The sequence below is a fragment of the Balaenoptera borealis genome (genome assembly GCF_965194805.1).
Source record: "Balaenoptera borealis genome assembly, chromosome: 2".
In the NCBI taxonomy this organism is placed as follows: domain Eukaryota; kingdom Metazoa; phylum Chordata; class Mammalia; order Artiodactyla; family Balaenopteridae; genus Balaenoptera; species Balaenoptera borealis.
In genome coordinates, this window is record NC_138867.1 from 104847952 (window position 1) to 104868515 (window position 20564).

General features: G+C 42.1%; 1 protein-coding gene across 1 annotated transcript in view; it reads right to left on the bottom strand.

The window, feature by feature from the left end:
* Positions 1-17611: 17611 nt before the first annotated feature.
* Positions 17612-20564, bottom strand: part of ZNF608 (zinc finger protein 608) — a 120795-nt gene continuing 117842 nt past the window's right edge. Inside the window, exon 9 of the mRNA XM_082379605.1 lies at positions 17612-18743. Within this exon, the coding sequence (XP_082235731.1) occupies positions 18633-18743 (111 nt within the window). The 3' untranslated portion in view covers positions 17612-18632. The remainder of the gene's footprint in view (positions 18744-20564) is intronic.

Sequence of the window (20564 nt, forward strand, 5' to 3'; positions counted from 1 at the left end):
ATAAAATGAAATAGAAATAAAGAAAAAAATCTTAATTAGAGAGACAATAATAATTATAAAAGGTACATTTTATCTAATAGATACATAAGTCAAAGGATATCCAACATATACATAATTGGAATCCTCCAGAAGGGAAAATAAAACAGAGCAAGGATTTTTAAATGATCGGTAACAAAACTTTCCTGAAATAAATGAAGACTTGTATCTACACATTCAAAAGGCATATCATGTATTACGAAAGTTAAACCAGAACAACAATGTTGGTTGTTGAGACATACTCTAATTAAAGCCATGGGAATTTTAAGATGAAAAAAATAATCCTCTGGATATTTAAGGACCCAGTCATTTACAATTTTTTTAAGTATGAAAAATGTTTTTATATAACATGTTTTTAAAAAAAAATAATAAAATAAAAATTGATAGAAGAACACAGGAGGTAGAAAATAGGTGAGGACAAAAGAACATATTTTAATACTGACAAAACAAGGGGTGGAAGTGAAAACATAATTAGCACACAAAAGTGACAACAAAAAAGACAACAGGGCTTCCCTGGTGGCGCAGTGGTTGAGAATCTGCCTGCCGGTGCAGGGGACGCGGGTTCGAGCCCTGGTTTGGGAGGATCCCGCGTGCCGCGGAGCGTCTGGGCCCGTGAGCCACAATTGCTGAGCCTGCGCGTCTGGAGCCTGTGCTCCGCAACAAGAGAGGCCGCGATGGTGAGAGGCCCGCGCACCGCGATGAAGAGTGGCCCCCACTTGCCACACTAGAGAAAGCCCTCGCGCAGAAACGAAGACCCAACATAGCCATAAATAAATAAAATAAACCCAAAGTTTTAAAAAAAAAAAGACAACACTACAGTCGAGACAGGGAGACTATATAGAGAAAGGAGAGAACATAAGCTAATTTTTTACTGGGGACCGTAATTGGGATTATACCTTTGTACTGTATAAAGTAGCCTTTGTATGAGGTGACTATGGCTTTATATAATCCAAGAGAGTTAGATAAAATATTTATACAAAGATACAAAATATTTGTCAAAAATACAAACCTTCTCAAAGATCAAAAGTAAATCACCATGTTAAAATAAACAAAGGGAAAACATAATATGACAGAAGAGAAACAAACATATCTTTCATAGCCATAAATAAAAATGGGCTAAAGCTAACTACTCAAAGAAAGAGATTTTCATTTTGGATTTCATAGAGAAACTAATCTCTATTCTGCATAAAAGAGATACATCTAAAACAAATGATTCAGAAAGCTTGAAATGAAAGGACAGGCAAAGACCTTCCAGGCAAATGCAAAATTTTTAAAATGCAAGCTTACCTCTATTGACATAGAAATATGTACGAGTGTATGAGATGGAAAGATGACATGATTATTTTGCTTTAAGAGCTATTCTAAGCCTTCTTGTAGCTTCTGGTTCCATCAGGTACTGCCTATCCCTAGATGCTAAGCAGGAAAAAAAAAAAAAGGAAACCTTTCTGTTACTCTGGGCATTAACTAACCTTAACTCCTCACTAAACTCATTTCTTGCTAAACACGTAAGCCACTGCATGTCCTTTGTCTCCAAGGGTTCTAGGCTACCTTTCAAAAATGGCAGCCATAATGCCGATGAGTCCATTGTTTCACTCCTAAATGCCCATCACAACTGAGTTTCTTAAAATGATGAAACTCTTATTTCAAAATGAGATACAACCTCTATTGAAAGAGCTTTATATCACAATTGATATGTTCTATTTTTAACTCTGAAATATTAAGTACCATAAGAGGGTACTTGACCTATCGTTAATAAAGACATTTATTTGTTTGAGCACTTTCCTCATTAAACATGTAAGAGGATGCACATGTTATGCTAAAATAAACTATTATACACAAATAAATAAGGACAAACTTTGTACAATAAATCTCAAAGCAGTCAACATCACTGTGAAATACTTTATAACTAGCTAATAAACATTCTCCCTTAAAGTTATATATATTAAATTAACTAAACAGAGATGAGTCAAGTACAGACAGTGAAGAGAGGCAAGAGAAATGGAGAGAGGACAGAAATAGAGACAGATACCATGCCACAAATTCTTGGTGAGAGAAATGACAGCTTATTTTTAAAGTGATTCATGTCCATCATTTAAAAAAGTCGCAGTTCAAACCAGCAAAGAACTGAGTGAGCTTGGAAAGCAGAGTCTTCCCCATTTGAGCCTCCAGGTGAGAACACAGCCCAGGAAAGCCTTGATTGCAGCCTTGTGAAACTCTAAGCAAATAGCTCAACTAATCTGTGGCTGGATTCCTGACCCACGAAAACTGTGACATAATAAATATTTGTTTTGTTTGAAAAAAAAAAAAAAGTCGCAGTTCACAATTGCATTAATTAAAAATACAGTCCTTTCCTCCTCTAGGCTACTTCACCCCACTTCCCATTCATCACAGGTGACCACTGTTAACAACGTGAGAGGCTTGCTTTCCAGGTTTTCTATCCAAATGCAAATACACTGCACAAATATGCACATATACGTACACACAAACATACGGCACACACGTATATAAATACGTACTCGTTTATTTACAGAAGAGACTCTACTCCCACACCCTATATGTAACATCCAGCAAATTCATTTAACAACATGCTGTGCCTATGATAGCATGTGAATACACAGACTTACTTCATCCTTTCCCAGGGAACTGATTGTGGCTCTACCGTTACCAGACCATGTTGATGGATGTATAAGTAGTTCTTGGTTGCTTAAAATGATGCAGTGAACACGTCTGTCTTTGTGCAATTGAGTGAGAATGGCTGTAGGCTAAATTCCCCAAAAGGAAATTACTATGTGCATTTACATTTTTGACAACCAGTGCCAAATTTGCCCCTGACAACATTTCTCACTACAGTGTAGGAACTCTGACCCACACCCTCACCAACATTTAACCTTTGCTGTACTAATAGTAAAAAAGAATCCGTTGTCCCTGTAATGCGCCATCTGACCATCTTCCGGTATTTCTATTCGTCATTGTGTTCCTTTTCTGTCAACTAGTTGTTCATACCCTTTGTCCACCTTTTCTATGAGGTTGCTGGCTCAGTGCTTTTAAAAATAATCTGAGTATAAAAATTAGTCCTTTTATATATAAAATAGACAATCAACAAGGACCTACTGTACAGCACAGGGAACTCTACTCAATATTCTGTAATAACCTATACGGGAAAAGAGTCTGAAAAGAATGTATCCATGTATACGTATAACTGAATCACTTTGCTGTACACCTGAAACTAACACAACATTGTAAATCAACTGTACTCCAATATAAAACAAAAATTAAATTTAAAAAATAAAATAAAACAAAATCAAGATAAGTGCTATAGGACCGTAAAAAGAATTGGCCCTTTGTCTGAGGTATTATATATTGCAAATATTTCCCCCAGTCTCTTTTTTGTTACTTGACTTTATTAATGATGTTATTCCCCAAATGCAACTTAAATTTTTTTAATGTAATCAAACTATCAACCTTTCCCTTTATGGCTTCTGAATTTGATGCTATATACAGAAGCATCACTCCCACTCTGAGAATATAACTAAATTACCCATGTTTTCTTCTAGTACCATGATACTTTCACAAAATGTTTGATTCTTCTGGAACTTATTTTGTTATAAAAAGTTATGCTGGATTCCAGGCTATTTTTTTCCATACAGCCAACCAGTGAGTCGAGGTATATTTAAGGCAATAACATAGCATGTTTGCTGGTCAAGCAATGTTTGACTACAAATAAAGATGAAATTACTTTTATGCTTTCATGTATTAATCTTACTTTTCAAAAATATTAACCATATACTACAGTAATTTCATAAGTTTCATAATATATGTTTAAGAAACATATTCTGCCATTTACAAATAAACAACATTCTGCATTACAGGAACATGAGAAAGGAATAATCTCCAAATTCTTTTCAGCAAGAGAGATTCCTTAAAAAGTGAAACCAATGATATTCCACAAAAACATTTTTAAATGACTTTCTCAGTAGAGCTAAAATTGACTTTTTAGGGTTATATACCAGTTGAAACTGCTATACTCTTTTGCTTTATGAACAAACACTGTAATATTTTTATCCAAGTGGTAAATAGATGAGTATTCTGCCCTAGCTAACCCAAATCACAGAAATGGTGTAATTAAAGTGCATTATATGTCACCCAAAATTCATTCAAACAGGCAGGAGAAAATATATAAAGAATAACTGGAGTAGGACATCTTAGGGAGTTAAGTCAAGCTTATGGCAAAGAATGAATGATGAGTTAAAAGGAGCAAATGCCTCTCAATCCTAAAGGTACTACTTTATCTCCTACCTTGCAAACTTGTCCCATTCAACTTCCATCTAGAGCTTGGCTGTATCTGGTCTCTAGGACAATTCTTGCCCACTCTGTGCCCAGCGCCTCCCTTTGCATCCTGGGGTGGCTGTCTTATCCTGCATGCTCTTGTTCCCTTGCCACCATGACAAGATTGAAACAGCTGGTAGGCAAACAAGCAAAATTAATATCTATGATCCACCCCACCCTCCAATAACCCGATGCTCAGCACTTTTATACTACACCCATCTACAAAGAATCTGCTGGTCCCTGCTTCTATAATGTTTCCTACCTCCTGCCTTTCTTAAAATCTTCCATGCATGTGATGAAGTTGTAAGCTCATCTAAACAGACAGCTCCTCCATCCTCTTCAGAGTAAAAATCAAGTCCTTACAATTACGGTCTTATAAGCTATTGTAAGCCTCCTCCCCACCCAAACACACACAGCCATCTCTTGGACTTCATGGGATGTGCATTTGCCACACTGAGAATATTCAGTTCTGCGATAGAAGAAATCAAATGAGATGGATGCAAATCATTAGATGTGTTAAGCATAGATAATTAAATTATTTCCCTGGGAGATATATTAGATAAAGTAGAGCATATATGTGTGAACCTAGAGAGAAAGAAATGGAAGAACCAAGTAAATAATAAATATTCATGACACGCTAAATATACAAGAGGCACAGGAAGCACTGAATATTCATGAATATACATGATGACATAAAGCACTCACTATCGGTGAGGTCCTACTTTAGCCACTTGTTGGTGACACCTGTGCAAAGCCCCACCTGCCCTCTGTCCTGGACATGCAAATAAAGCCCATAAGTGCTCCTCAGGCTAACGCCACAGCTCCTGACCAGGCTCTCCAATAAAGCAAGCTGTGCTGACTCCAGGCATCCTCTAACTCACCTTCACCTGTGGTCCTCATAACCACACCATCAGCGGGGGAGACTGATGCGACACAGAGAGAAACAGGACAAAGGAACATTTTGTAGCACAGAATTCAGGGAACATGGCCCTTCCCTTTGCTTGTACCCCAGCCTCAGTATGTCAATCCACTCCATTTTCTTCCGTTTGCTTCTAACTGTATGCTTTGGTTTAAATTGCTCCAATAAACTGTGTGATTTGCGTGTCTTAAATCTGTGAGTTTTCTGTCCCACGGCTAGGGGATAGCTTGCCTCGCTGTGTACTAGGAGGCTACCATTGCAAGGTTGGGTCCATACACACGTGATTGACCACCCTGTTCTAGCCACACTGTTCTCCTTGCTTTCCCTTAAATTTTCCAAGCACATTCAGCCTCGGGAGCTTTGCACTTCTTCCCGCTACCTGAAACACTATTCTACAGACAGCTACAAGACTTGCTCCCTCATTTCCTTTAGGAAATGTCTCTTCCCTGAAACTCCTGTATAAAATCATGTCATTTCCCAGGAACAATTCTCCAACACCAACTGGGTCCTACAATTCAATTCTGACCCTACCTGGAGTTAGTGCAAACCCAGCAGGTTAAGGGTTCAGTCCCACACAACATCACATGCCGACCACAAATGTGGTCCCCAGGCTACCTGCAGAAGCCCAGTCAACTACAAATTTGGGAGTTCCTGCAATCCTCCTCCCCACAAGCGGGTTCAATAATTTGCTAGAATGACTCACAGAACTTGGGAAAGCATTATACTTATGATTACAGTTTTATCATACAGAATAGAACTCAGGAACAGCCAAATGGAAGAGATGCAAAGAACAAGATATGGGGGGCGGGGGGCGGGGGACGGTCCAGAGGTCCCATCCCTCTCCAGGCACAGCAAAGTGTTCACCAACCCAGAGGCTCCCTGGGCCTCCTGTTGAAGAGATTTTTATTGAAATTTATTACATAGTCACGATTTATCAAATCACTGGCCACTGTGATTGAACGTAATCTCTGGTCCTTCTCCCCTCGAAAGATTCCAACCCAATTGGGTCCCCTGGTGAGCAGCCCCCATCCTGAAGCTAACTTGGGACCTGCCAAGAGTCATCTCGTTAGCATAAATTCAGGTATAGTCAAAAGGGGCTCTTCATGAATAGCGAGACACTCCTATCACTTAGGGAATTCCAAGGGTTTTAGGAGCTCTATGCCAGGAACTGGGACAAAACAAAAAAACTTCTATTTTTATTATACCACAAAAACAGACATTTCTTCTCCTCCCTGTTCTCGCTGCCCAACTTACCGTTTACCAGCACCTGACATGCGATATATTCATTTGTGTATTTGTATACGGTCATGTCCTTCCACTAGAATGTAAACTCCATGAGGGCAGGATTTGATCTTTTTTCTTTACTGTTCTATCTCCAGCATCCAGAACAGCTTTTAGGCTAAAACAGGCACTCAATAAATATTTGTCACTTGAGTGAGTGGATGTCACGTCAGGACAGAGATGCCATCACCTCACCTCCTTTCTTTCAGAATCTGCTTTATCCACAGTAAAGCTGGGAAGGACAGTCCTGGGTTCTATATGATTCTGCCCTACCTCTCCCAAGTCTGGCCGGCCACATTTGGCCATGACAGGGACAGAAATCCATTGCGCCTGGCATAGGAATTTGGAGTGGGAACTGAAAGACTGAATCCATTAAATTATGGTGAAAAATGGGCCAGTGAAGTCTATAGCAGTCCCAAGTCACATTTAGTAACAGGAGCAGGGAAAGCCATAAGGAGATGGGAACAGTCAGTCTGTCAACAGAAGCAGGAGAATGGGACAGCTGCACCAAAAGAAGCAGGGGTAAGAGATTATGCGACACTGGAGAGAGATTTAGGGGCTTTCTAAAAACCATCACCGTGACCTGCCAATTCCCTTCCTATGCTTGGGTATTATGAGACTGACTCGTCAGCTTTCGATAAACCCTCTTTGTAACTAAGCTGGGTTGAATGGTTCTTGGCCACAAATGTTCCTTGGCCACAGAGCGTAGATGGTAGAGGTATAGGGCTGGTCCAAAGAAGCCGCACCCAGGAGCCAGCTTGGCGATCTGTTCCCACCCCTGACCTCTCAGCCTCTGCTCCCTCAGCAAGGCAACTTATTCTAACTGCAGTACCCTCCTGGCTCACTGGACCCAAATTGGGCCACTTTGATCCTCTCTCCTGGGAATCTGGAATTAGAACAGACATGCCAGAGAGTTCTGCCAGCAAGGCAAGCCACGTGTTTGGAGAATCACAGGTAGCCAGTGAGCAGCATGAGAAAGAATGAGACAGAAAAGAAAGAGCAGAGAGAAAAGGCGCGATGAGAGACAGAGAGAGACTGGGGGCGGGGGTGTGGGGTGGGGGGAGGAAGGGGCGGGAGGAGAGGGAAAGGGAGAGGCTGCCCAGGTGCCTGAAGACATCCCATGTCCCAGAGTCCCAAGCCCCCTTGACGCCTGTAAACACCTCCTACCCTTGCTCCCTTAAGACCTCTCTGCCCTACATTAAATTTGCCTATTTTGCTTCAGTTAGCTTGAATAGGTTTGCGTTATTTACAGCTAACAAGTCCTTGACTAAGGCAAGGTAGCATTAGCAAGCAGAGGTCCACAGGTGAGCCTGCCAAGCATTCAGAGGAAGCCTCAGAGGCCCTCGGAGCCGCTTGCAAGGAGTGGGACAAAGTTAGAGACACGTGGCCTTCTGGGAGGATGGCGCATTCATATTCCGCACAAGTTCCTCGGTTTCCACCACCAGACAATGAAAGGGAAGTCCCTTTAGCTGACCCTGGGGACGCTGCTTGGTCACCTACATGACTTGAGCCCGCCTCACTGGCCAGAGTCAGTCACAGGAACATTCCTGTGCCCCAGAGACTGTCACACCGGGTTTCCAGAAACTGCTCTGCCACAAAAGCGTGAGGCTTCTGAAGATAGTAACCACTTACTGGCTGGCCTCTAATAGGCACCAGGGCTCCCCTGGGCTGGGGGGGCACTTTCTGCCTCTGATTCTGCCACTCACTGACTAGACAACCAACAGACTCCAGGCAAGGGGCAGAAATGAGTCACCCAAACGCCCCACCTCTGGGCACATCTGGCCATGCCGTCAGGGGGCCTCCTGGAGCTGCCTGCTGGGGACCTCTCCGGACTCATCCTGCTCCAGCCCCAGCCTGGGGGGCCTGGACCAGGAGATGGTCTGGTTCCCCAACTGCTATCATAAAATCCATCATTTATTGTCTGTCCCTGTATCTTATCACCGCGGGGACAGTGGGGGTTTCCGGGTGGGCGGCAGACGCAAGGGCACCGGGGGATTTCTGAGGCTGAGCGTATCACACCGGAAGGTTTACGAGCTTTGGTCGCAGAGTCCCCAAAGCGAGTGCTCGTCTGCGCATCAGATCTTTGCAGTCAGCAAAAGATCTGCTGGGGTCCGCTGCGTCCAGCTCTGCAGAGACACCCAGCTGATGCACAGAAGGGAGGGCCGTGCCACGCTGCTGGAAGGGCTGTGAGCCCGGGGGGGTCTGAGCTTTCAGCCCCCGGGAGACACCGGGCCCTTAGGAGCTTAGGAGGCACTCAGATGCTTCCCGAATGAATCCTGCCTCCCATCCTGTTCACTTTCAAAATTCCTTCTTTGGAAGGCATTTAGTCACTAGACCTGCTAGTGGAGCACCAGCCCATCCCTCGTCAAGCGAGGGAGTCCGTCCTCCGAGGGTAAGCAGGTTAGCTTATGTACACTGGGGCCCGGGGAGGGTTGGTGGAGGGGAAAGAAATTCGGGCCACTCCTTTGTCTTCTTCCTTACCAAGCGCTCTGCTCTCTGCCAGGGCAGAGCAGGGTAGAGGCAAAGAGGATCACGCCCCACCCAGTACCGGGCTACCTAGGAGTTACCACCTACTCCTGCCCTTCCAGCAACCACAAGACTCTCTTCAGAACCAGATAAGGCTCTTTCTCAACCTAAAGTCTTCAGTAACCCTAAGTCAAATGACCCCAGGCTCCAGCTTGGTTTCGCTTCCCCAAGGAATCTTCCTTGTTCTTGAAAGGGTAAGAGTCGCCCTCTGTCAGGGGGGCTAAAAGAGCACATAACTCCGTGTGTGTGTGTGTGTGTGTGTGTGTGTGTGTGTGTGTGTGTGTGTGTTAGGGGTGGCAGTGGCGAGAGGCATCTTTTTTTTCCTCCAGTAGAGCCCTACTCAGCAGGTTTCTGAATCCCTTTGTCTCCTTCTGGATGTCCGGTGTAGCCCATGACCTGAGTGCCTCACTACCCTAATTCTACCCCATCACCAGACTGTCTAGGGGAGAATCAGTTACCACTGAGTGTGCCTCTGAATTCTGCTTAAGTGCAAACAACTGCTTGCCTCCCCCCAACCCCTCTGTCCCGTAGGTAGACCCGCACCTCAGGAGAGCCGGAGAGGACACCAGGAGAATTTACCAAATCCCGCTGGCCTCAAGGAAAGGTTCATTCCCAGACAACAAAACGTTCGCCTCTTCCTTCGTTTCCCATCACAGAACTCTGGTTCTAAGCCATGACCCCCCCCCCCCACTGTCCCCCTGCATGATCCAGGGGCCTGTTCTCACCCTTCTTAGCCTGAGAAGGTCTTGACAATCTCACCTTCTTGCCCATGATGATTTAGGAGTGAGTATGTGACCCAGTTCTGGCCAAGGAGACATGACGGGGTATGTTCCAGAGGTGTCCAAGAAAGGTTTCTTTCCTCCTAAGAGAGACACGGACTCAGTCCTGTCCCCTGGACCTTGATGTCTCCGGACGGGGCTCCTGGAACTCTCGTGGCCATAACAGGAGGGATAAAAGAGGACAAAGCGGAGAGTGTTGCAGAGAAGCAGAACTAGCAGCACAGGAGGCTGTGCCTGGAGCTCACCCTGCTCCCTGCTTCATGTTATGGAAGAAAACACGTTTCCTTGTGGTTTAAGGCAGTTTGAGCCACAGTTTCTGTTACACACAGCTGAAAATATCCAACTCTACAACCACCCTGCTAGAGATGCCCTCCTCTCCATGATCGTGCTAAGAGGTCAACCCTGCTAGGCGGGGGACTGTACCCTTCTTCCACCTGCCAATAACCAGCCTAGAAACAGACTCTGCAAAATTTGGGATCTGATCTAGAAGGAGGGGGTGGGTGGTTGGACTACCTTCCCTGGAGAGTGACAGGGAGATGGGACCACCTTCTGTGTCCAATCTACACTCCTTTAATGATTGCATGGCACCCAGGATGCCTTGAGCCCCTACCCCCTGCCACCCTTATTAGGAAGAATTTTTGAATCAAATAGCATATCCTGCCCCCAGCACATACCATCTGGAACAAAGGCCTGCTGAAGCCAAGAAAAATCTAGGCCATTTGGTTTTTTTTTAGGCTCCCACTACATTAAAATAAAGAAGTAATTTCAATACAAGAAATCAGAGTATAGTTTAAATGTTTACATTCTGCAAATGTTAAGTATGTTTCCCATATCCCCTCCTCCCACTTCAGGGTACGTAAAATGCTCTAGAAAAGGATCTGGTTATGGAAAATGAGTTTAAAGCTGTGGTTTGAAGGTCTTCCTTTTCTCATCTTTTCAGAAGCCCTCTGGGACAGTAAGTATAACATCATTTGGAGCTGATCAAAGGTCTGAATTGGAGATCCTTTGTCAGACTCCCTGATGGTCTCTTCCGGAATCACAAAAGCATCAACTTCCCCGGCAACCGGGCACCCAAGCACCCATTCCCACCAAGCCCCACTCTTGAATTCTGAGCTTTTAATTATCCAGTGTAGGCAGTAGAGGATTAAAGGTGGCAAGGACCACCACGACAGCCAGAAAAAAAGTAAAAATTTTGGCAACTTCTGCCGGGGATGTGTTGAGGCCCCTCCGGGCCTCCAGGTTCCGGGTCTGGGTTGCCACCCAGCTCCTGAAAGACTCCACAGGGCTTTGTCTCACAAAAACTAGAGACAAAGGCTATGTTTCCCTCACTGGCCCCTCTGAAAGTAACACATACCTCAGAAAAGGAAAAAGCTGGCTAGCTTTTGTTAATTACCTAGGGAGTTTAGGATCCCTTTTCTGAAGCAGCACAGCACAGTGGTCATGAAGCCAGACCATCACTTACATAGCGGCATGAACTCAAAGACAAAGTACTTTACCTCTGTGCCTCAGTTTTCTCAACTCTAAACGGGAATAGTAGTTGGGTCGTTACGAGCATTAAGTGAATTGTTTTATGTGATGTGTTTAAGAACAGTGTCTAATGCACAGTAAATCCTATATAATTATTATTCATTGTGTTCCGATTACTACCCAGGCAGAAAGGAACTTGTGTTGGGTGGATGGCAGGCAGAACAATGACCTCCCAGAGGTCTACTTCCTAATCCCTAGAACCCATGAATATGTTGAGTTACATGGCAAAGGGAAACTCAGATTGCACATGGAATTAAGATTGCTAATCCACTGACCTGACCTTGAAATGAGGATATTATCCTGGATTACCTGGGTGGACCCAATTTAATCAAGGATCCTTATAAGAGGGAGCAGGAGAGGAAGCAGAGCTGTGATGACAAAGTTAAAAACAAAACAAAACAAAAAAAACACCTCCATAAATCAGTGGAAAGATGAGTCAATAAATAATGATTCTGGTGCCCCAACTTTTCTGACTAAAGGAATAATGGTTGCTTTAAAACACTGAAGGTAAATAAAATAACTTTCAAGTTTTCTAATAACAGGAAGCATAGTGCCATGTTAAGTCTCCTGGCTTGAAAATGAGGGGGTTCTGATGCCCTTGAAAGATACAAGGTCATGATTCCATCCCTCAAGAGCTCAGTTTCTTGGAGGGCTTTATTTTGTGTGTTAATTTTGATCCACTATCAGTAGCTGCCCGGAGAGCTGAGCTGAGAAGATGGTGAGGTCTCACCCATGCATAGCTGGAGAGCCGCAATGATTAGCCATTTCTGCTATAAACTCAGGCAAGGAGTTTGGTCCCACCTGCACCTACTCAAAATTCCATGAGGAGTTAGAATGACCACAGACGGGCCAGGGCCATACACCTGACCAGACCATAGACTTGGACTCTGAACTGGCCCACATTCATGGGCAGCATCAGTGTCTTGTGTTCTTGATGGCCCTGGAGAGCTTTATTTCCTCTCAATGTCCAGGTCTGTCATGTTACCTTTCATTTTATTTTTACATGTCTAAGTTAAAAAAAAAAAAAATTCTTCACAGAAATGTGTAGTGCATCTGAGAAGCTTCCAAAGTTTATTCCTGTACATGAATCGAATGGCACTCCCTGTGGGAAGGAAAAAATCCCAGCACCTACTTAAGAATGACTCCTTTCTCCAGGTTTTCTAACTGGAAAGTCTTCACACTGGGGAAAAATAATACGTATTTTAGAGAGCTAGTGTGAGGATTTTTAACAACATACGTAAAGTGTATCTTGCTAATTGATGTGCTGTGAGTCAAATTCAGCCCTCAGATGTGGTTTTTAGACTGAATTCATTTTCAACCTATAAAAACTATTAATTATTAGGTTAAAATCTAGATCATCCAACTCTCTTTAAAAAGCTAGAAGATCTGGTCCAACTTCATCCATGTTGGTCAAATGAGCATCCTCCCATTATATTTTCATGGGATCACCAGGCGCCACTGACGGCTTTTATATCTTCTAAAGCAACAAAAAACAAGAAAATGCACCAGTCTATCTGTGGGTCAGGGGCTAGGCAGGAGATCTGAATTTCATATGACCAGTTGATCGTCACAACTTGGGCTTGGGGGGGTGGGTGGGGTGTGGTTAGAAACTGCGGGACAACTGGTGGGTAGAGACAGCTCAACATCCTATACGATAAACAGGACAGCCCCCTACCCCCATCGCCCAACACAGACTTTTCCTGTCCAAAATGTCCACAGTGCCAAGGCTGGGAACCCCTGCTTTAGAGAGTGATTTTGTTAAGAAAAAATAAAAAAGAAACCACGACGGAGGAACTGCTAATAGTGGGTTTCACTCTGTTTTCTCTCCTAAAGTTAACGGAAAGCAAACAACATTTATGACTCAAGCTTTTGCAGGAAGCAGGGGATGGACGACTGTGGTTAGTGACAAAAAACAGTAATAAATGGCTTTGCCTGTCTTGTCTCTTTTTCAGAGTCAGGGAGGGAATGAAATGACCAGTAATTATCATTTAAACTGCTGTTTTATCCTCTATCAATCAGAGCTATTCATTCTGGTTACTCTCAGACCCTTGGGCTGAAACCACACTAAATCAGGGTCACAGCCAGGGTGAATATATAAGGCCAGCCTTTTCATTCTGTAAGTGCTAATGACCTGGGCTGAACATCAATGGCAAGTTTCCATGAAAAAGCCATCTGAGATCCTAATCTGGGAACAAACGGTTCTATACGGAGCCTATTACCTTGTTTTTAATATTCTGTATTCGCTGGGACCACAGCTGTAAACAACTCTTCAGTCTCATTTCTCCATGAAGTTAATTTGCACTGTGTCAGCACTGCAGGCTTTTTGCATATGTTCAGGACAAGCTGATATGAGCAGGCCTGGAATGAATAATGTTTAGTAAAATCAATAAACCCTATTATTAGTCACTAAGGGGACTGATTTTATGTCTATAAAAGTAAAACAATTAGAACCGTATTAATGGCAGATTCATCATAGTAATATAATGGAGCCAAGTAGGCTTGTCTTCTGGGAATCTTTAATTTACCATTCAGTACTGACTATGTACTCAGCCAGAGAAATGGCACACATAATATAAACAAGCTCTGGCCTTTGGCAATTCATGTTGTCATCAGCAGAGACGACACTGTAACAGTAAGGGGAAGAAACAAAACTTCATTCAGTGATTAATGGAAACCAGTCATGAATAATGTTCCAGCAAGAACCTGGAGGGAGAGCCTATTCAAATTGCATTCTGCTTTCGGTCATATATCTCTTTGCATCTATCAGCACTCCTGTCTACTACAGTAGCGGAGTTAAGCATGGTCTGATGCCCATATTTATACTTTACCTATTTAGGCACCTAACTAGAAGTAATTAAAAGCCTGGTGCGTAATAAGCATATATCTAATCATTGTGCAGCTCAGGCGAGATTGGCTTCCCTATGATTTTTTTAAATACTTATTACTAAAGGCAGGAAAATCATCAGGAATCCACAGTATCCCCCAGCCACCACCAGGAACATGATAACACGGCTGGTGAAGATGTAAGTTGACCTTAGTTCTGGTCCTGTGTTTCGACGCTGAATTGTTCAGTCAGTTCTAGAACTGGAGCAGCACGTAGGCAACCAAATGTCATACTTTAAACAGTATTCTGAACAGAGGAAACATACTTGTTTAACTGGTATAAGACAAATTACATCAGGTCTTCAAGGACACATCAATACATGGTCTAAGAACTGAAAAAATGTGATAACTTTAAAAACTGATGAAAAATAGGTGAAATACTCTGACGTGTAGCTAACACCATAAACGATGTTTGACGAAATTCATAAGAAAAGCCGCTTTCAGGTGGCTTCCAAAAGTAGAGGAAGTATTTTTGATTGCAAATATCTATTCATTTGTGAAGCAAAGGCCCCCAAGTAGGAGAACTAACCAAATTATACCAAGACAAATTCTGTCAACTTAAAGAACCGTCTTAGGAAACCAAGGGGGTAGAACTCTTATTAGCAATTATAGTAAAATCATTAAAACTTACAGCTGGGATAAAGCATCAAGCAGTCCAAACACATGACACACACCCCCGACTCTAGGGCTTTGGCTCTGCTTTTGCATCTCACTGCAATGCTTCCCCCCACTCCCAACCCCGGATATGTGTATGACTGCTTCCTCATCTCCTTGAGTGAGGCCTTCCCTGATCACTCTATCTGTATTGGGTTGGCCAAAAAGTTCCTTCGGCTTTTAAGTAAAAATAAATAAATTTTCACCAAGAACTTTACTGAACAACATATTCACCGTTTTGTTCCACTACCTTCTGCCATTTTTCAGCCAACTTCATAATTCCATCTTCCCAAAACTTTTTACCTTTTTGAGCAAGGAACTGTTCCAGGTGCCTTTTACAGTCTTCCATGGAATTGAAATTTTCCCCGTTAAGAGAATTTTGTAAAGACCGAAATAAATGGAAATCCAAAGGTGCAATGTCTGGTGAATACGGGGGATAAATCAGAACTTCCCAGCCAAGCTGTAACAGTTTTTGCCTGGTCATCGAAGAAACATGCAGCCTTCCGTTATCCTGACAGAAGATTGTGCATTTTCTGTTGACTAATTCTGGACACTTTTCATCGAGTGCTGCTTTCTGTTGGTCTAAGTGGGAGCAGTGCTTGTTGGAATTAATGGTTTGGTTTTCTGGAAGGAGCTCATAATAGAGGAGTCCCTTCCAATCCCACCATATGCACAACATCACCTTCTTTGGATGAAGACCGGCCTTTGGTGTGGTTGGTGGTGGTTCATTTCGCTTGCCGCACGATCTCTTCTGTTCCACGTTATTGTACAGCATCCGCTTTTCATCGCCTCATGATTTGTTTTAAGAACGGAACATTTTCGTTACGTTTAAGTAGAGAATCGCGTGCGGAAATACAGTCAAGAAGGTTTTTTTCTCGCTTAACTTAATGTGGAACCCAAACATCAAAGCGATGAACATAACCAAGCTGGTGCAAATGATATTCAGTGTTTGATTTGGACGTTTTGAGTATGTTGGCTATCTCCTGGGTGGTATAATGTTGATTGTTCTCAATTAATGTCTCGATTTGATCGCCATCAACTTCAACTGGTCTACCTGACCATGGAGCATTGTCCAAAGAGACGTCTCCAGCATGAAACTTTGCAAACCACTTTTAACACGTTCGATCAGTCACAGCACCTTCTCCACACACTGAACAAATCTTTTTTTGTGATTCAGTTGCGTTTTTTACCTTTTTTGAAACAATAAAGCATAATGCCGAAAATGTTGTTCTTCTTCCATCTTCAATATTAAAATGGCTACACAAAAATTCACCAGTTTTGATGTTTTTTTTTTAATGCACGCTAATATGACAGCTGTCACAATACAATCTAACAAAACTGTTTCGAATGAAGTTAAAGACAACTCAGCGCTACTTACTAGAGCCATCTGACGGGAAAAAACTGAATGAACCTTTTGGCCAACCCAATAGTTACAAACACCCACACATCCCTCACGCCCACTCCCAGACTTTATTTTTCTCCCCAGGGCATTTATCAACCATCTAACATACTCCACAGAGTACTTACATATTTTATTATGCTTACCCCACCTACTAGAAAATGCAAACTCTATGAGGACAGGAATTTTTGTCTGCTTTGTTCATGGCTATATCCCAGCACATGTACAGTGCCTGGGATAAAGTAGGTGCTCAGAAAGTACTTGCTGTGAAGGAGGGAGAAAGGGAGGGAAAAAGGGAAGCGAGGAAAAGGAAAAAAAGTGAGAAAGCAGTTAATTCTGTACGTTCGGCATAACATATGCTAGTAAAACAATTTAATGACAAGTCAAGTTTTCACACATTTTACCTACTGTCCACACGTCACAAGCCTGACATCTTTGGAATATCATTCCATACCACAGAAACCTGTATCTATCAATTTGTAGTGATATTATACTCTGTATTTGAGTAAATACCCAATAAAGATACATATATCCGCTGGATTAAATCCACTTATTTGGTTGTTAAACCTGGGTGTCATATATGAAAAGTCAGTATTTCTGTACTGTATCTTATGCAATGGACATTCATAATATTAAGGAACCTTTCTTTGAAAATTAGAAATACTATCAGCCAGCTAGAAATAACATGAGACAGACAAGAAGCCATTACATATATTAAAAAAAAAAAAAACCTTTTTAATTCTGATTGCCAAATTATTTAAGGCAGGTATAAAAAAGGAAAGCATTCAATATACATTTTACATAAAATAAACTAGATTACAGCATAAAACAAGTAACCAGGCAATGGCGTTAAAGTCTCTCTCTTCTAAAACTGGATAATTGTAAACATTAAAAAAAAAAAAAAAAAAAAAGGACTGCAGGACTATTCAAGTAATAGAACAATCACAGATGTCTCTGGTATGCAGGCTATTGGGTTATTTGCCATTCAAGATTATCAAAAATGACACCTCATTATTCACAGATGCTCATTATTTCCCCGTTTTAATCTTTACATTATATACAACACAGTTTTTGTGGTACTGGCAACCCCATGCCTTCCAAAAGTATTTTTTTCCACAATACACAAGTACAAACAGTGACTACAGGAACATTTTACACTGATGCATCTTCACAGGAGCCACCAAACAGACATCGAAATTGTACCCAAGTGTCGTCATCACAGTTAGCCTTTCTGAGGGGCTTACGGGAAATATATGAAGGATATGCAAGGTTCAGGCACACTGATACATAACATTATTTATTTACAATTGAAAAGCAAAAGGAAAAGAAAGTAAGCAGCCTTCCGTGGCTAACACTTCTCAATTTGACAAGCACATCTTTTATCTCCTTTACTGAGCAGTTTGCGACCCGGCAGCAGACCCTATGTGTGCGAGCCTGGTTACTGATACAAAAAGTAAAGAATATATATATATATATATATATATATATATATATATATATATATATACATGCGTGTGTGTGTATATACATATATGCATACGTATATATATATAAAACAGAAGTTTAATTACAGCAACATTTGTTACTCTCTGATAAAATCTGTAATTTACAAAAATGAAATGACTGGTTTTTGCCTGCCATTAAGGCATTTCAAATTAACACCATGGAACTGATGTCTGTATAAAGCGCTTCCCCATGTGATCCAGTCACATGACAACGTACATTTCCAATCTTGTTATTCTCTGCAAGAGAAAAGAAAACCTTAGCAGAGGGGTTCCATCCACATTTGACACTGAAAATATGAAAACTGTAAGACCAACAGACACTTTAATTCTACTCAATTCATGGAACTCAATTCCATAGAAAGTGAATGAACACAAGGGTAATGACAGACAACGTGAAAAATAAATTATTTTCCTTTTTAAAACAACTTGAGGGGTAATTGAAAATATCAAAGAACAAACATTACCTTTAGCACTATGGAAATACATTCCTCCATTTGCAACTTCATTTTTAAACATAATAAAACAAAGGGAGTCATGGTGAATTATTTTAACAAAGCAGTGAAGACAACCTAAGAAAGTTTCAACCGTTTAAGACACAGGTCAGTTAATAACTAACGTACATTACAGCTATAAGAATGGAACGGAAGTTGCACGTGAAGCATAGTGGTAAAATAAGCACATTCACTCCAATATCAAACCCTTAGGAGCTAGGCGTTTGGTCTAAAAAGCCTACACTTGCTTCCTCCCACCATTAAGATGTCTCTATCTAGAAAACTGATTCAAAACATAGAGGCTATTTACCTTCTTTGTGCAGGAAACATTCCTGATGCAGACGCCTGGGCAGCCACCTGCTGAGAGGCAACGAGGGCAGCAGAGGTCAAGCCTAATGGGGAAAAAGTGCAGGGTTTCTATGACTTTCAGAAACGTAAAAGTAGACGCAGGCCCAATGGTGAAAGGCTGCAGACCCCGTGAGTAGCCATCTGTCCTTTCTACACACACACATGAAATGTTTCATGCATCAAGGACAGACTACAAACTGCTCGGTCTAACCAGTACCCATCCCTTCACTGAATACTCTGCGGTTTTCTTAATAGCTATTCAAAGCGAATACAGCGTTCCATCTCTCTGGCTCTGCATGGTGCTAAATGGTTTGCACGCATTCCTGAATAGGAAGCTCAGGAGAAATGACAGGTACCAGGTAACAACAGGAATCAAAAGTCACATCACAGTGAATTATAGAAGTGACATGCTATTTGCTTAGAATACAATACTTTCATAATAACTTTTATCACTTTAACGTTTTCCACAGTGATTGAACACCAGTGTATCCCATGAGGTACATGGAATCACTGAATTGAACTTAGAAATAGTCTTAACTTTTACCCTGCAAGAGAAAGGGAGCAGTAAGAGAATGTAATAGCTCCAAATGGCCAAGAAGTTGCCGAATAGGAAATTCTTTAAAATTCTTTAGAAAACCATCCTGGAAAAAAATAGAGGAAACAAATGTAAACTTCAGGAAGATGACTCTCTCCTTCTATGTCCTCTACGGTCTCTTTTAACACCACTATTTGACACCAAGTAACATGAGTTGAATAAATTAAAATGACCCCTTCACGTGTGGATAGCGCTTCCTACTTTTGGAAGTATCTTCAAACATATTATTGTTTGTTATTATTGTTTTCAGACAGCAGAGTAAGAGGCGACTTGGCAAGCACTACAGACCGAATTGTGTCTTTCCAAAATTCCTATGTGGAAGCCTTAACCCCCAAATGTGACTGTGTTTGGAGATAGGACCTATAAGGAGGTAATTAAGGTTAAATGAGGTCCTATAGGTAGGGCCCTGAACCAACAGGATTAGTGTCCCTATAAGGAGAGATACGAGAGAGTAACTCTCTTCCCCGCCACCCCCCAGCTCCCCCCATGCACAAAGAGGTCACAGGAGCACACAGCAAGACGGCGTCCATCCACAAGCCGGGAGGAGAGCTCTCATCAGAAACCAACCATGCTGGCATCCTGATCTAAGACTATGAGCCTCCAGAACTATGAACAGAAATACATTTCTGTTGTTTAAAGCCATAAAAACTGTGGTATTTTGTTATGGCAGCCAAAGCTGAGACAGCAAGATCCTAGCAAGTGATCTGCTGGTAAAGACGGTGCCACTCCCCCACCCCTGCCATGAGGTGACAGAGCTAGGACAAATGCTCAACTAAAACATCACAAACTGAAGGTTCCTCACGTCAGTTGCTGTGACTCTTTAAAAATGTTTCTCCTCTTTACTGAAAGAGTCCCAGGAGTGAAGGGCTAGAAGAGTCCCTGGATTAGGTTACAAAAAATGTTGAGCTTGATTACATGACTCCCATTACTTCCATGGGAAAAAGAGCAATTTCAAGGCCTGCAGAGATCAGGGCAAGTCATTTCACCAAAGCCTCCCACCAACCCTCCCTGTCTTCCACAATTTCCCCGCAGCAGCTATCTGATCTTCTGATTGTTATATTCAGTGCCCCAGACACTGGCCACCACCGATAACATCAACAAGTGACAATTATTAAGTGGTAGCCATTTCACTTCTCAACAGAACACAGAGATGTGGGAATAGCCTTAGTTGCGTCCCAAGGAAATACCAGGAAAGAAGTGTTAAAAACCCTCCCCGGAGTTAATTAACTCAAAGCTCAACCTTTTCATTTGAAGACAAGAAAGGCAGTTTTGGCAACTGTTTTCCAAAGCAGGAT